General features: G+C 44.4%; 2 protein-coding genes and 1 non-coding gene across 5 annotated transcripts in view; 2 read left to right on the top strand and 1 right to left on the bottom strand.

The window, feature by feature from the left end:
- Positions 1-357: 357 nt before the first annotated feature.
- LOC141415593 (uncharacterized) overlaps positions 358-17558 on the bottom strand; it is a 40861-nt gene continuing 23660 nt past the window's right edge. The window contains exon 4 of the mRNA XM_074052567.1: positions 358-4683. The gene's annotated coding sequence lies outside the window, so the exon portion shown is untranslated. The remainder of the gene's footprint in view (positions 4684-17558) is intronic.
- Positions 716-788, top strand: Trnaa-agc (transfer RNA alanine (anticodon AGC)). Its single transcript has one exon. It is a non-coding gene; the product is annotated as a tRNA-Ala (tRNA).
- Positions 13724-17558, top strand: part of Ercc6l2 (ERCC excision repair 6 like 2) — a 118896-nt gene continuing 115061 nt past the window's right edge. For 2 of the 3 annotated variants that reach the window (XM_074052562.1, XM_074052561.1), the window contains exons 1-2: positions 13724-13827; positions 13969-14077. In XM_074052562.1, the coding sequence (XP_073908663.1) occupies positions 14020-14077 (58 nt within the window). In that variant the 5' untranslated portion in view covers positions 13724-13827; positions 13969-14019. The remainder of the gene's footprint in view (positions 13828-13968; positions 14078-17558) is intronic. The other variant, XM_074052566.1, reaches the window with a different exon arrangement.

Raw genomic sequence — 17558 nt, 5'->3', positions numbered from 1 at the left:
CCTTAACTTCCTTCTTTCACCCTCCCCCTCTCCCGTTAGTGGCCTCCCCTTAGCGTGACCTGTTTTTCATAGTATTGCTGCATTTGTGTTGGGTCTGTGTTCCACATATGAGAGAAAACATGCCGGCCTTTGTCTTTCTGAGCCTGGCTAACCTCACTTAAGATGATGTTCTCCAGTTGCATCCATTTACTTGCAAATGACAAAATTTCATTCTTCTTTATGGCTGAACAAAATTCCATTGTGTATAAATATCACATTTTCTTAATCCATTCATCAATAGTGGGGCATCTTGGCTGTTTCCATAGCTCGGCTATTCACACTCTGTATTCTGTCCTTCAGCAAATCCTGCCTACCTACTTCACAGTTCTGGTCTGAATCTCACCCTGTCTCACTATTTCCACTGCTTAAACCCTCACCTAGATCCCTGCAATACTCCCACAGGTCTCTGGCTCCCACTCTTGGCCCCTTTCTATCTCCCCCAGAGTAGCTAAATAAAATCTAAATTCCTGCTGTGCTCTACAGGGCTGCACACTGCTGGCTCCCACTCCCAGCTAACTCCTTGACCTCCATTGCTACCCACCTTCCTCACTCAGGATGCAAGGCTCTCACTTTCTCTGACTTCTTCAGCTATAGATGCTCCTTGTACTGTCCATTTCCATTTTGTCAGTGCCCAACATACTGATAAACTGCAAGCAAGAGGATGTAAGTGGGGGCTGGCAGAGTGGCTCAGGTGGTAGAGCGCCTGACTAGCAAGCATGAGGCCCTGAGTTCAAACCTCAGTACTGCCAAAAAAGAAAAGGATATCAGTGAAGCTTTTGAGTTCATATATTATTTCAAAATGTCATATTGAATTATCTACAGAGCCTTTTATGCCCACACTCAGGGAGGGAACCAGTGGAAGAAATGTAAAGGACCAGAATGTCCAAATAAAAGGGAATTTTAGGTAGCAGTCTTTGTGACCCCAGACGTATACAATATGGTTATTGACTTCAGCTTTGCAGATTGCTAGGCCCCACTGGTGACTTTCTTATTTGTAAAATGTATATATGTAACTAGGCTCTCTGACAGCGAATTGCTGTAGCTTGAATCTGAATGTCCCCAAAAGACCTGTGTGCTGAATGCTTGGTCCCCAGTGTGGTGCTGCTGGGAAGTAATAGGACCTTTAAGAGGTTGGGGTCTAGTGAAGTCTTCAGGTTATTGGGGGGTGTGCCCTTGAAGGGGAGAGCGGGACCCTGGCCTCTTCTTCCCGCTCCTTTGCTTCCTGACCATGAGTGAATGGTTGTACTCCAGTATGCACTCCCGCCATGGCCTGCTGCCTCGCCACAGACCCAAAGCAACAAAGCCAACCGAACATGGGCTGAAACCTCTGAAACCGTGGGCCAAGGTAAACCTTTTCTCTAGATTTCTCAGTATTCCTTATAGTCCTGGGAAGCTGACACAGGAATTACGCTTTTGTTTTTCCTGTTTCTAGACTGACATTTGCTGTTATCATAATACAATGAACATCTTGCCTTTCTCTTAGGAATGAAAAAAATTATCTAGAAAGGAATACAATTGTATCTGTTTTTTATATTAGAATATTTCCGTTAAGTTAATGTGAGATGAGGAGAGCTTAGACACACACACACACACACAGGCACACACATGGGAACACGATACACACATGACAACACATACACACGTGCACACATATACACACATACAGACAGGCACTCACACACACATATAGGAACACACATATGAACACACAGGAACACAGGCATACACATGCACACACGCAGGCACACACACAAATGCACACAGGCACACATGAGCATAAAGAAATTGTAGCAGTGCCTTCCTGCCAAGTCCCCAGAGCTCGGAATTCAAATCCCAGTCCCACCAAAAAGAAAAGCTACATAGCAGATGCTGTTGGTGCCCCCACTCAGCCCTGGGTCCTGATGACCTTGGCGCTGGCTGGTTGCTTGACAGCACTGGGAGCTGCTTCTCTTTGCTAAGAACAGGCAAGGCCACCCCTCCCCACTCACTAGGGCACAAGTGCCAGGAGATCCAACCCTCCTCGCATCCTTTAAAATAATGGATCTCACGAGCAAATAAATACCCAGCTCCCTCTACTCTTGGGCATGTTAACCTTGCCGTGTGTCCTGTGACAACTTTCAGTTTCTTCACAGAAGTCATCTTGAGCCTCATTCTGGGGGCTGCAAGCTTCATAATGTCCCTTACCCGGGTCCCCCTTCCTTCCCTGCCTTCCTCCTCCACTCCTCTGTCACACTTCCTGTGCCAGTGATGTGCCAGGGAAGAGGTGACCACAGAGGAGAGCTACCTAAGGCAGAGGCAGCATTTGCTGATTCTCGCGGTGGCCTATTTCAAGGTACTTTTATTCGGGGGTAGACCTTGGTCAGTGGTTGAAGGAATGCCTTGATTACCTCTTAAGTGGCATGGCGTTAGCTAACATGTTATGCTACTATATTTGCTTTTTCTCTTTTTCGTCCAACAGTACTGTGTTAAGTACTGATACTCAACGCAGGAACAGTGAAAGAAATTGCGATTTTACCACGATGAAAACTGTGAGGCAGATAATCCAATCCTAAATGGCAGTGTTATATCTTGATGCTCTATCAGAAGACCTGGTTTTACTCCATCACCCTTGCCAGTCGGCTTCACCACACCTGTTCTCCTGGTTGCTTATGTAACTAATTAGCAAGGTGAACTTTGCCTTATGGACTGCATTCTTCAGCAAAACAGAAATAAATGAATTAGTCTTGGGGTTTTATTTTCCTTTAAAAAATGTTGCTGTAATACATTTAGAACCTCATTAACTTTTGAGAGCACTGCCTTGAAGTTGCTTCTTTAAAAAAATGTATTTTCTACTGCCAAGAAATTCTAAGCAGCTCTGTGCCATTTGCTTTTCCCGGGCAACACGGGTTCCATATTGCCATGTCCACAAGCCTCATGTGCAGGCATTGTCCCCTTCATGGCCAAGAGTAGGGGTATGTAAATTAGGTAAATACATTGTAGAGCAGGTTATTGGTGGATTATTTTATTTATCTACTTATTTATTTTGGTGGGACTGGGGTTTGAACTCACGGCCTTGTGCTTGCTAGACAGGCGCTCTACCACTTGAGCCACTCCATCAGCCCTTTTCTGTGACTTTTTGTTTTTTGAGATAGGGTCTAGCAAACTATTTGCCCGGGCTGGCTTTGAACCATGGTCCTCCTGATCTCTGCCTCCTGAGTAGCTAGGATTACAGGTGTGAGCCACCAGCACCTGGCTATTGGTGGGGTACTTAGGTCACTTAGCTCATTCACAAAGCCATTTATGAAATGGAGAAACTGCACCTTACTCGCTATTTTGTTTTGTCTTTTTAAACCTTGGGCCGTGTTTGGCTTGCATCTCTCTCCCTGCATCTTTAATACCTTGTCTTCCATTTATTGATTTGCATGCTTATCTAACCACTTCATTTGATTTTAAGCGCTTTCAAGGCGAGGATTGGGTGTTACAAGACCATTTATCTAAGTGCCTCATGGACACTTAGAAGAGTTGTTTAAAAACTAAGTCCTGTTTTATGCTCGTGCCTGAACTAGCAACAAAAGTGCCGCTCCTGACTTCACACTCCCTCTGTTTATAACCTCTAACATACTTTGTGACATAAGTGCCTTTTGTGTCTGCAGAGTTTATTACCAATGGGACCACTTACAGGCTTAATTTGGCTACATGTGTGAGTGTCTATTTGGAGAGCATTTTTTTAAAGTGTTGAATTTTATTCTGACTCAGCACATTGATTTTTTTCACTGGCTCCTTGAAATGTGGTCCAAAGTTGTGGGTGGCAAAAAATGCAGCCTGGGGACCACATGTGTCCTCCAGGCCATATGTGAAACATGGGGAGTCCTTGAACTCCAGATGCAGCACAGGCTTCCAGTACAGTTGGCCTAAGAAAAGCCAGGGCTGAGAGATTCTGAGCCAGCACTGGGGCTGGTCCATCAAAATGGCTGGCCTGCCCGGGTCTCCCCTACTCCTTAGCCTTCCACCCAGTTCCCAGGCTGCAGGCTGTTTTTAATTGACTACTTTGGAATTCACAAGCATCTTTGCACCCACTTTTTCATCCTGGGATGAGCTGAAGGGCCGGCTTTCTCCCTATGCCCCCTCCCATGCATCAGCCCAACAAGACCAACGACACACTCAGCGCCCTGGCTCGGCCATGTTGACCTAACTCTTGCCCAAGCTTGGCACTAGAGGTCATCTGATAGGAGTTAAACTCAAGTGTGAGAGTGGGGTCGTGCTATCAAGTGGATCCAACACAAGCAGATGCAGACCGGTCCCTGTGACAGTGAACGTGGCTTCTGTGCTGTGCCGTCCTCCTCCTGGGCCCATGGCATCCTGGAGCTCAGCCTGGTCAGGGCTCAGGAATTCCTCTTGATACTGAGTGTCACAGATCTAATCCTTTCCATCCGGGTTGGCCCATGCTTTGGAATCTTTTTTTGAAATCTCTTTCTTGAATTTCTTTTCTTGTTGGGAGAGAATAGCTGTCCTCTAAAGGAGAGTTTTCTTCGAAGGTGGATTCTAGGCTGGTGTCGTGAGCATCATAAGGGAACTTGTCACAGCACAAGTTCTCTGGCTTTGAACCAGACCTATGCAGTTGGAAACTCTGGGGAGGGAGCCCAGCAACCTCCGCTATTTTCACAGCTGTAAAATAGACATAAATATAAAACTTACCCTGTGAACCACTTGTAAGTACACAACTCAGTAGTTATTTTGTGCATTCACAGTGTCGTTCAACCTCACAATGACCCATTCCCAGGACTTTTTAAATCACCTTACACAGAAATTCTATTCTCGTGAAACAATGGCTCCCCAGCACCCCATCCCCACTCCCAGCCCCTGGCTGCCTTGATGAACCTGTCTGTTTGGGATACCTTGTGAGATGCTTTGGCTTTTTTGTATATGGCTCATTGCACTTAGTATGTTGTTCCTTGGGCTCACCTATGTTGAACTATGTACCTGCATTTTATCCTTTTTTAGGAGTGAATACTATGCCACTGTATGTGCGTTGTACATTTTGTTTATCCATCCGTCCGTTGGCAGACATTTGTGTCATTTCCAGCATTTGGCTGTTGAGAATAATGTTGCTATGAATCCCGAAGAGTCCAAGTACTATTCGGGTCCCCGCTTTCAGTTCCTTGGGGGATCTACTGAGAAGGGGAATTGTTGGATTGCACAGTATTTCTGTTAACTTTCAGAGCAGCTTCCAACCTCTTTCCCATGGCTGTGGCACCATTCAAATCTCTATCACCAAGGCACAAAGGCTTCAACCTCTCCACTTCTTCGTCTATATTTGTTTTCCATTTTGTTCAGAGTTGCCATTTTTATGGTGAGAAGTGAAATCTTATTGTGGTTTTGATATGATTTCCCTAACGGCTAATAATAATGACATCGTTAAGTATGGCTTTTTGAGCATTTGCTTATACCCTGTGGAGAAATATCTGACGGTCCTTTGCCCATTTTTGAATTGGGTTGTTTGTCTTTTGTCATTGTTGAGTTGTAAGTGTTCTTTGTATATTCTGGATATTAATCACTAATCAGATGTGTGACCTAGAAACATTTTCTGTTTTATTTTCATTCTCTTATAGTGATCATCAGTGTATAAAAGTTTTAAGTTTTGATACAGTCCAATTTATTTATAGCCAATAAATTGTGGCTGAATTCCAGGTCATGAAGCTTTGTCCCTATGTTTTCCTTTACAATTTCAGCTTTTATATTTAGGCTCCTGATCCAATTTGAGTTAATTTTTACTTGTGGAGTAAGTAAAGATCCAACTTTATTCTTTTGCACACTGATACCTGGCTGTCCGTGTCTGTTGAAAGTCTGCCTCTTCCTCATCGAATGATTTTTGTCACCCTGCTCCCAGTTGGGTTCCCAAGGTGGCCTCCAGGTGACTGGATGCCCTCTCAAGCTGCTGTTCCTTCATCTTATGGTCAACCAACCTAAGACTCAGCCTTCCCAATGCATAGGACCACTTTATCTTGAAATTGTGACCAGTTTCACTTCAAAACTCCAATAGGGACCCCGACTATGACAGTGTTCATGTCAAAAAGGGAAATGACCAACTCAATCCATTCTTGTTATAAATAATAAGGGACCTCCTGAATTTCTCTCTTGGCCCTATTCAAATTAGACACACACGCACATGCAAGACATTTGAACTTTGGTCAATCGGGCTCCAGAAATAAAGTTTGTAACTGGCCCTTTTAGAAAGCTTTATATACAATCAAAAAAACAGCAACAAAACCTTTTACCAGACTTGAGTTCCTACTGGTTTATGTTAAGCAATGTTCGCCTTGAGTTTAATATACTGAGTTAACAAAAAGAAAATGAAAAAGCTCACTTCAATTTTGTCCTCCAGCCTGATTTCAGCCATGCAAAATTGGTAGCTGGTCCCTGTGTATTAACGACAAAGAGTCCACCACACATAAATAAATCTACTTGCATAGTTAAAGGATGACTGGTGGACAGCCGAGCTCAACTGCCACATCTGAGCTTACTAACTCTATGCAATTCCCAGAAATTTATTTCCCACGTAGCCCAGAAAGAAAAAGAATTACATCACAGCTGCCAAATGATTCAGAGTTCGGGGACACAGGCTGATTTCTACTTATTACTTAGCTATCCAGGTTGACTGAAGTGACAAATTGGACTTCACTTCTTTGCTCACTACATTGTCTGGCCATCGTCAGACACTGAAATAAATGCTAGTTGATTAAAGTAGTAAAGGTTAAAACCTTTAAAACACATGCTGTAGATATCAAAACTCAAGCCAATATATCTAAAGGGAGGAATGATTAGAGGATTTATGAAATGTGGCCTGAACAAATTAATTCATCAGTTTAGCCAAAGGTCTGTCAATGAATTCCAGAACCTTTTTTAGAAAGAGAAACATCTGTTGCAATTTAAGTTTCTGTTTATAAGACCATGTTGCCTATTCTTTGTGGAAAAGGATACACAGTTTACACAAATGTTTTCGAGAGTTAATTTGAAATTGCTTTTGTTTCTTTGAAGACAAGGGGGGTAATGCTTGAGCGACTTGGACCAGTTGCTGTACTGTCTGCCCCTTCTTGTGGTGGAAGGGAACTTGAATCTCACTGGAAGTGGGCGATGTGCTAACGAGCCATGAAGCCAACTGTCCAGAAAGAGAGTGCGTGAAATCTCTGCCACCTGTGCTGGATTCACCGAATTCACTGGTTATCTTCGTGGGAGATAACCATATACCATACACAAGCACACATTTCTGCTGGATACCTACACTTAGAGTCTAACCCTCCACTCAGAAGAAATCCCACTGCAGTGTGAGCTAGGTAGGGCAGGCAGTAACGCCCCTAATAGTTAAGTGACACTCAGAATCATTGCACGAGTTTGTTCAAGTCTGCACAATCAGCAGGTAGAGGTACTTGAACCTCTGCCATCTGACACAGAAGCATACCTTCCTAGCCATTTCCAGCTGTGTGTGTGTGTGTTTTCAGTACTCGGGCTTGAACTCAGGACCTACACCTTAAGCCACTCCACTAGCTCTTTTCTATGGTGGGTTTTTTAAAGATAGGGTCTTGCAAGCTATTTGCCTGGGCTGGCTTCAATTTGCGATCCTCCTGATCTCTGCCTCCTGAGTGGCTGGGATTACAGATGTGAGTCACAAGTGCCCAACTTCCAGCTGTGTATTCACCCAGGAGGGCTAACCAGGGGTCACCCGCCCTTGGCACTTAAAATGTGACCTGGGGACCAGCATCACTGACATTTCTTGAGATGGTGTTGGGGTGCAGAATCTCAGTCCCTGCCCTGACCTAATGAATCAGCGTCTGCACTCTGGCTTGGTCCCCAAATGCTGTGGTAGTTCAAAAGCCTCTGTTTTAAAACTCACTTTAGGGAACAATCCTAGAATTTGCGTTTGGGAAAAGACCTGCTGAAACCCGTGGGGTTTCATTTCAACTTTGAAATACCAATTTTCCATAGTTCAAAGCTACATGATGAATGATTTGGGGGGATTTCATTCCAGACTTAGTGAAACACAAAAGATCTACCAACACTTATGGGTTTGAAAGCAACTCTTACTTCTTATTTAAGGATTAGTTCAAGGCTACATAGGAGAACTGTGAGCAATTTACTGCTGAAAATAGTCTTCAAATCAAGAATCAGCCTTTTAAAAAGATTTTGGTAGCTTAAGTTGCAAACTCAGCGTATCCTCTATTTCGTTTAGCTTCTGTTTGATATATGCTGCATGTTCTCAGTAACACTTATGGTTTTTTATCTTAATTAACTGTGGGGGATGGGTAGGTTTCAATTTGTTCAAAAGATGGGAATCCCAGGAGAATGGAGTCACCAGCATTAATCAGCACTGCAACTGGAAATGACCTCATTCCAAACATGGCCAGTGCCATTGTTGACTTCACTAACTTCCTAAAGCCAAAGTCATCCCTAGGCAAAGATATACATAAATGTATCCACACACGTAACATCTGCTAAATATAAGCTATAAGCCTACTAAAAGCTACGCCTAAGTTACATACATAATAAGCTGTGATATATAGTCACACGATACATATACGTGTACACAGTACATGGTATGTGCGAGGAGTCCACACGTTATATATTACAGTTATAAATATATATAATTCATACATGTTATATAATACATAAGGCTATATAAATGTGCTACATAAGATATATGCCTTTATGTGCACATACAGAGCTTAAATTAGTATATGTGCACTGTATTATATATATAAATATATAAACATATATATATTAAGTACAGTGACAAATGACAACTTGTTTTGCTTTTAACATTTTCTTTTTCAATTAAAAAATTTTATTATTATTATTGCTGTACTGGGGGTCTGTTGTGACATTTACAAAAGTTCTTGCAATATATCATAGTTGAATTCACCCCTCCACCATTCTCCTTTTTATCTCCTTTATTGTGGTCACAATAGCTACCCTTCATGTCAAGAGTAGATGATAGTCACTTGATAATTAAATTTTGGTTTGTTTGTGACATTGGTTTTTAGAGGAAATGTATAGACACAACCCAGAGGAGTCAATGTAGATTCCTGGAACTCTCTGCTCAGTGGGACCCCACAGATCAAGGTGTGGAAGCCTCCATTGTGCCTGTGATTCACTTAAGTGCCCCAGAGCCCTGGCCTTCAGGTGCTGCTTCCATCCCCGTGGACTTGGGCATAACCAACCATGTCGGGAGACCTGGTCACAGTCCTATGGATGCGTCCCCATGGAAATCCAAAGAGCTTAGGGTGTGCTAAGTTATTACAGGAAGACAATGTGACATCTGCTCTTTCCTAACCATACTCACAGGTAGTTGGAGCAGAAAGGGACAGGCTTAGTTGTCCAGAATCAGAGCAGGTGTCACTGGGCAGAGCAGGCTAGCAGTAGCAGAGGAGATGGAGGGGAGACAAGGCAGACACCATCAGAGCCAACCTCAGTAGCAACAGTGCCTCAGAGAAAGATGGCTGTGAGGGGTCTTGAGCAGGTGTGAAACACAGCGTGAATGAGGCTGTACCCCCGACATGTGTTGTCACAGACACCAGGAAGAGTTGAAGTTCTGAGAACTGCCGAGGACAAGGACATGGAGGGACTGGAGTGCTCTCTTGCCTACAGCTGAAGGTGCTGTGAATCAGAACATCCACGCTGGAAAGCTGTTCACACACCTGACACCCAACCATCTGAGTCCCGGGTGACAAATAAGTGAGCACGTGATCTGATTTCCTGTCCATTGTGCAAGGAGCTAGCCAGTCATCATTCTGCTCCAACAAGGCTGAACAATCCAAAGAATCAATGCCAGAGACATAAGGTCATAGGTCAAACTATACCCTCACACCCCAAAATGGGAGAGACAGCCAGGTAAATACAGAGAATCACCAGTGCTGCTGGTAGGAAAACCTAACACCAGCTGACAAAGAACTGGAGGCTCACTGTGGGCAAATCAAGAAGTCAAGACTCCTGAGTCCCCAGTCAGAGGACCCCACCCCTGTGTGAGTTTTACCTCCAAGAATTCTGCCAGGTTCTCACAGACCCACTGGAGAAAAATCCCCCTTGTGCTTCCACCAGGGGGAGGGGAAAGGAACCTTTCTGTTCTTCACAAGGTCTGTCCTCAGGAAGAACTAGTTAACCAGAGACTAACTAGTGGATTTTATCAAAGCGTAACTGTCCTCCTAGAGGAAGGAAAATCCCCACCTCCAGCCCCTTTGAGCCATCCTGTCTCTCCCATAGCAGGGGTTGGGGACTCAGAAGCTCTGCAACTTCACAGCCCAGAGGTGCCTCAACCTCCCAAAAGAGCAAGCTCTAGTCATTGAACCATAGAATGCTTTCCTTTCCCAACTAGGTCACACCACTAGCAGCCTGTTTACTGGAACTGGAGCTCCTTTTACCTGGTGCACCATGGTTGACTTTCAGGAATAACAAAAGAATTACAAGGGATACCAAAAGGTTAAAAAACACAGCTAACAAGCATCAGAACCGAATTCAGATACTATAGGGAGGCTGGAATTATGAAATTGGAAATTTAAATCAATATGCTAAGGAAAAAGTTGACAGCATGTGAGAACAGAACAGATATCTACAGTCTAAGAAAGAATCAAACAGATGTGCTAGCTGGGCATGGGGGTACATTCCTATAATCCCAGTAGTGAGGACATTGAGGCAGGATGATGAAGAGTTCAAGTGCAGCCTGGGCTGTACTGTAAGACCCTATCATAGAACAACCAAAAAAAAAAAAAAACTAGCAGAAATGAAGAATGCCGTTACAAGACTAGATAGCTCAGGTGAGAATTTCTGAGTCCAATATGTCAGTAGAAACTCCTAAAACTGAGAGGCCAGAGGAAAAGGGCTGAGAAAACAAAAAACCACCCAAAATCAGAACAGAATATTCAGGAACCGTGAGGCATTGGCAAAAGGTGTAGCATACATGAAGGGAATACAAGAAGGAGAGAAAGGAACCAGAGAAATATTAAAATCAATGTAACTAAGAGTTTTCCCCAAATGAAAGTCAGATGCCTGACCAGAGAGATCCAGGAAGCCCAGAGAACATCAAACAGGATAAATGTAAAAACCAACCAAACAAAAAACTATACCTGGGTATATCATATTGAAACGTCAGAAAATCAGCCAGGTCTGGTGGCACATGCCTGTAATCCTAGCTACTTGGGAGGCAGAGATTGGGAGGATAACTATCCAAGCAAGTCTGGGGGGAAAAGTTCACAAGACCCCATCTCAATCAATAAAAACTGGGTGTGGTGGTGAATGCCTGTCACCCCAGCTACACAGGGAGCATAAATAGGAGGATCATAGTCCAGCTGCTACAGGCAAAAATGCAAGACCCTATTTGAAAAACACCTGAAGCAAAAAGGGCTGGTGGAGTGGCTCAAGTGGCAAGTGCCTGGCCAGTGGCAAGTCCTGAGTTCAAACCCCAGCACTACAAAACAGACAAACAAACAAACAAACAAAAAAAAAACTTCAGAAAATCACAGATAAAGAAAAAATCCTGAAAGAAGTCAGAGGTGGGGAAAACAAACCATTAACCATCGAGCAAGGATAAGAATTATGCCAGGTTCTCCTTCAAAGCCAGGCAGCAAGACGAAAGGACGGTGAAATATTTGAAGACCCACATTTCTATACTGCACAATATTCTTCGTGAGCGAAGAAGAGATAATAAAGGCTTTTCCAGACTAACAGACTTGGAGGAACTTAAAGAAGTTCTTCAGACAGAAAGAGCACGATGGGGAACAAACTGGGGTCCACATCAACAAAGGACACTGGGAAAGGAGAGCGTGAGGGGAAATTCAAATATTCCTCTTCCTCCTCCTCCTCCTTCCCCTCCTCCTCCTCCTCCTCCTCCATCTCCTCCTCCTCCTCCACTTCCTCCTCGTCCTCCAACTCCTCCTCCTCCATCTCCTCCTCCTTCCCCTCCTCCTCCTCCTCCATGTCCTCCTCCTCCATCTCCTCCTCCTCCATGTCCTCCTCCTCCATCTCCTCCTCCTCCACTTCTCCTCCTCCACCTCCTCCTCCTCCACCTCCTCCTCCTCCTCCACTTCTCCTCCTCCACCTCCTCCTCCTCCTCCACTTCTCCTCCTCCTCCTCCTCCTCCATCTCCTCCTCCTCCTCCATCTCCTCCTCCTCCATCTCCTCCTCTCCTCCTCCATTTCTCCTCCTCCACCTCCTCCTCCTCCACCTCCTCCTCCTCCATGTCCTCCTCCTCCTCCACTTCTCCTCCTCCACCTCCTCCTCCTCCTCTTCTCCTCCTCCTCCTCCTCCATCTCCTCCTCCTCCTCCATCTCCTCCTCCTTCCCCTCCTCCTCTTCCTCCATCTCCTCCTCCTCCTCCTCCTCCTCTTCTCCTCCTCCACCTCCTCCTCATCTTCCATCTCCTCCTCCTTCCCCTCCTCCTCCTCCTCCATCTCCTCCTTCCTCCTCCTCTCTTCCAACTCCTCCTTCCCCATCTCCTCCTCCTCCTTCCCCTCCTCCTCCTCCTCCCCCTCCATCTCCTCCCCTTCCTCCATTTCCTTCTCCCTCCCCCTCCATGTCCTCTTCCCCATCTCCTCCTCCTCCATCTCCTCCTCCTCCTCCCCCTCCATCTCCTTCTCCTCCTCCTCCACCTTCTCCCCCTCCATTTCCTCCTTCTCCCCCTCCATCTCCTCCTCCATCTTCCTCTCCCCCTCCATATCCTCCTTCTCTATCTTCTCCTTTTCCTCTTCCTCCTCTAGCTCCTCCTACATCTTCTCCTCCTCTTCCTCTGCCAGCTCCTCTTCCTCTTCTTCCTCCAGCTCCTCCTCCACCTCCTCCAAATCCTCCTCCTCCTCCTTCTTCTTCATGGACTTGGGAATTGAACCCAAGTCCACCCACATCTAAGCAGGTGATCTACCACTGAGCTACACTCCAGCCTATTTTTCTTTCTTTTTTTTTTGGTGGTATTGTGGTTTGAACTCAGAACATCACACTTGCTAGGCAGGTGCTCTACCACTCAAGCTACTGCACCAGCCCTATTTTTCTTTTTCTTAATTGATCTAACAGATAAGTTTCTTCAAAATAACAGTAGAAATAATATGTTCAACTATGTATTCTTGCATGTATATACGTACATATGTGTATGCATCTGTCTGTGTTTATGTATGCTTGTGCATAAGTAAAATAATGATGCAAGGGACAGGAAGAATTAGGAATTTTGAATAAGGTACTTGCACTGTGAAGTGGTGTTGTGTTCAAAAGCTGACTTGGATTAGCTGTACATGAGTATTAGGCTCTAGAGTGAATGCTAAAGACATTTAAGGAAAAAAATATACTAAGAAGGGGGAAATGCAATCATATATGATGATAAAAAGTTCAAAAATCAAGAAAATTGAAATTCAGAAATGGGACTAAAAACAAGGGCAATGAATAGAAAGCAGTAAGAAATGTGGCAGACACCAATTCACCTGCATTAACGATTCTTATAAGTGTGAACGGTGAAACAGAAAAATTAAAGGATAACATACAGACACACGGTCTATAAGAAAGTCACTTTAAACATAAAAAACGCACATAACTCACAGTAGACAGAGAGGAAGATTCGATCTGTTAACACCAATGAAAAGAGAGCAGGGTCACAGTCGTTCACAGGGGGCAGAGCTCAGGAGCACACAGTCCCCTGACATGAACAATCCTGCTCTGACTAAGCGCCTTCCGCTCTGACGACTTCTGGAAGAACCTAGTTTCTGTGCAAAAGTTTCCCCCAGGTGGCCTAGGCCTCAGCGACAGCCAGCCATTCCCCAAGGCTATGGAGGGGACTTTCTAAGAGGTCAGAATGACTGTATGCTCATGCAAAGTGCTTGAATCCCTGCCTCTCAAAATAGCAGAGGACTCTGACTTTCTGTGCTGTGGGGACTCTTCAGAGGTCATCGTTTGGTGTCCAAGAATGGTCCCTTTTGCTGTGTTACAGATTTTCATTAGAAAAAGAACCTTCGTCCTGGGAGGCTGTCACCAGCACTGAATGCAGCTGGATGAAAAGTGGCTCTGGCTGGCAGGGTGGAACTCAGACACGGCTGAAGGTAACTAGAAAGCTGGCACTCTGATCGGGGGCTGCAGACTCTGGGCGCTGGGGCGCAGAGCATTGTGCTGGAGGTCAACCCCACAGTGAGGCCATCAGAGGCCAGAACCTTCATCTGACCTGCTGTTCAGGGTGGGGCTTCAGGGAGGTGATTGGGGTTAGATAAAGTCATGGCATGGAGTCCCTTGTATTGGACTGAGTATTGGTCACCACACACACACACACACACACACACACACACACACACACACACACACACGTCCCTCACCATGCGATCCCTTCACCAACTGGACTCTGCCAGCAAGACAGCCATCACCAGAAGCAGTCTCTCAACCTTGGACCAGAACCATCAGCCCAAATAAGCATCATTTCTTTTTCTCTCCTTCCTTCTTCTCTCCCTCCTCCCTTCCCTCCCCTTTTCCCTTGCTCTGTCCTCTCTCTTCCTCCCTCCCTCCCTCTTCCCTTCCCTCCCTCCCTCCATGCTCATCTATCTGTGTCTGTCTCCTCTCCTCTCCTTCTCTCCCTCCCTCCTCTCTCTCTCTTTCTCTTTCTCCCTCCCCCTACTCTCCCCTCTCCCCTCTCTGTTCTCTCCCTCTCTTCTTGAAGTAGGATCTTGCTACTTTGCCCCAGGCTGGCCTCAAACTCACAATCCTCCCGCCTCAGACTCTGAGTAGCTGGGATTACAGGCACAACCACCATACCTGTGTAAAGAATGCCATGTGTTACTTATGGTGGCTTCAAAGCAGGCTTGGACCCTCTGGGCACTTCAGAAGGACTTGCTGATCCTTATGTGGGGACCTCTAGTGTAGGGTGAAGTATAAAGACGACCTGGGCTGCAGAATACAGGACAGAGGGACACAACTGAGTACCCCACGAGTCAGTGCCCCAAACACGGTGACAGATTCTCAGAATGTGTGTTTAAAGGGAAAGGCAAAGTGAAGAGAAACAGATACAGGGGGAAGGAATGAAAGGAAATAAAAGCAAAGATGACTACTAATTGTAAAGTGATTAGCAAGGATAATTCAAAAATTTTTATACCAATTTTAAATATTCAATTTAAATATTGCTCAATTTTAAATATTTCATGCTAACTTAGGCCATAGCCCCTGACACAGTCATTGCAAAAATCTTAATTTAAGATGATGTAACTGTCACTATCTCTTGTCAGAAGCCCCTGAATGGTTAAGCAGCTTTTCCTTGGTCATCTTGATAAATATTCTTGCAACAAGCATCCATGTCTGCATTACTCCACACAAACAGACATTCGCTTAGCTTAGTGTTTTACTTTTATGTTTAACAGGTGGGACAATTTTGTCTGGAAGTTTGTTTCTCAGTCTGGGCTATTAAAAAAAATAAAATAACAGCATCCTTGGTGAGGTGTCTTGCAATACGACATTACAAAGATGCCAAGACGCCATGTTGGTGAGATCAATTCTTGTTCAGGTAAATTCAATAGTTGCTCAGTCATCCTGCTTATACTCAGAATTTTCCTTGGCTCTTCGTTTTGGGGTGCATGGGGGAGGTGCCTGGGATTGAACCTACCACCTTGTGGATACTATGCAAGCACTCTACCACTGGGCTACATTCCTAGCCCTTGAATTTTTTTGAGACAGGCTCTTTCTACGAAGTCCAGTCCTCCTCAAACTCCCGAGTGCTGGGATTACAGGTGTGAACACCATGTCCCACCTAACATTTATGTAAAGGTCAGAGATCTAAGACATTGAAAACATCTTGCCTTTATGAGCTCAAAGCTGGACGGTGCTCGAAGCTCCTGTCATCCTTACTTGTCCTGAGAACATGTGACAATTAGAGCAAGGAAAATTGGGACTATAAGGCCAGCTTATAGGGATAATTACCATATTTTCTTGTCTCTTTATTTAGCAACAGGCCAGTGACATCGTTCCGGGTGCTAGCTTGTTCTTCCAGCTGAGCACAAGGTCTGAGCTCAGCTCTGTCTCTTTGATGGAGGGAATTCCTTTAGATACTATTTTTTGGAAATTCTAAAAGAATTTTTATTATAGATGCTTTGAAACTTTTTGGGGTTTTTTGTGTTATCAAAAATTTTCTAACATGTAGAAAATTTGGAAGAAAAAAATGAACACATAGGTTACACGTCTACCATTTAGATTTGACAATATCTAATGTTAAAGCATTCATGTTTGGGGCTGTGTGTGTGTGTGTGTGTGTGTGTGTGTGTGTGTGTGTGTGTTTGATGCATCTACTTTAACATAAATTGCGGATTTTATGATACTTCCCCTAAATTTTGGGGGCATCTTCTAAAAGCAGGGTATTCTGCTCTATGATCAGAATATCAGATAAGAAAATGAACATGTCTACACTATTATCTAATACATAAACAATATGCAAATTTCCTCATTTGTTCCCCAGCCCTATGTCTTTTTGTGAAGGGCTTTTCGAGATAGGGTCTCATGAACTATTTGCCGATATCTTTCTTAAATATATATTTATCTGTTAGGAATAAATGATTCGTATATATATTCAGTTAATTTGTTCAATAAGTACCTTCAGAGGGCTTACTTATGTCCAGGCATGTTCTGGGTGCTGTGCCCGGAACAGGAAGCAACAACACAAAGTCACTGCCCCCTGGTGCTTGGGGACATGGGCCACCTAATGATGGGTGATGACCAGGTGGTGATAAGTGCTACAAAGCCCACCTGCAGCCCCCTTCCTTCCTTCCTTTCCCGAATACACATCAGTGGTCTGAGGTGATGGGATGATAAGCCACAAAGCATCTGACAGGGGACAGCACTACAAAGTATTCCCGAAAACCTTCCCATGAACACTTGTAGCTTTCTTTCTCCTCCAGCACTGGGGTTCAAACTCAGAGCCTTGTGCTTGCTAGGCAGGCGCTCTACCCCTTGAGCCACCCCACCAGCCCTTTCTTGCTTTAGTTATTTTTCAGATTAGCTCTTGATCCTTCTTCCTATGCCTCTCATGTAGCTGGGATCACAGCATGAATCACCACACCAGGCTGGTTTTTTGAGATGGAGTCTCACTAACTTTTTGTCCAGTCTGGCCTCAACCAGCCACTCTCCTGAGCTCTTCCTCCCAAGTAGCTGGGATTATAGGGATGAGACCCTGCCTCTGGCTAACACATGTATCCAATTTCTACATATTAAAGCTCAATGTTTTCTTTAAATATACTTTTGATAAATTTAGTATAGTTAACAAATTGGTTATTAGACAAATTGATCCTTCGCTAAATTATCTTGTAGCAGTCTGTCTTAAAATCAATTGATTTCTGGCCAATTTATCTACAGCCTATACCTGCTACAAAATAGACACTTAGTAGATGTTTATAAAAAGGCTGATAGTTAAGAAAAAGGTATGTGTGACACAAATACCCAAACAGAATATTGATTCTGAGAGCTATAACTTACTGGAAACTAATTTGGTCTTGGGGCTTTTGATCTCTGACCCCATCTAAAATACACAGCCTGGTAACAGCAAAGCCACAGACC

The sequence above is a fragment of the Castor canadensis genome, chromosome 13 (genome assembly GCF_047511655.1).
Source record: "Castor canadensis chromosome 13, mCasCan1.hap1v2, whole genome shotgun sequence".
Taxonomy (NCBI): domain Eukaryota; kingdom Metazoa; phylum Chordata; class Mammalia; order Rodentia; family Castoridae; genus Castor; species Castor canadensis.
Note: the sequence above shows the minus strand (reverse complement) of the source record. Positions and strands in the feature narration are given on the sequence as shown.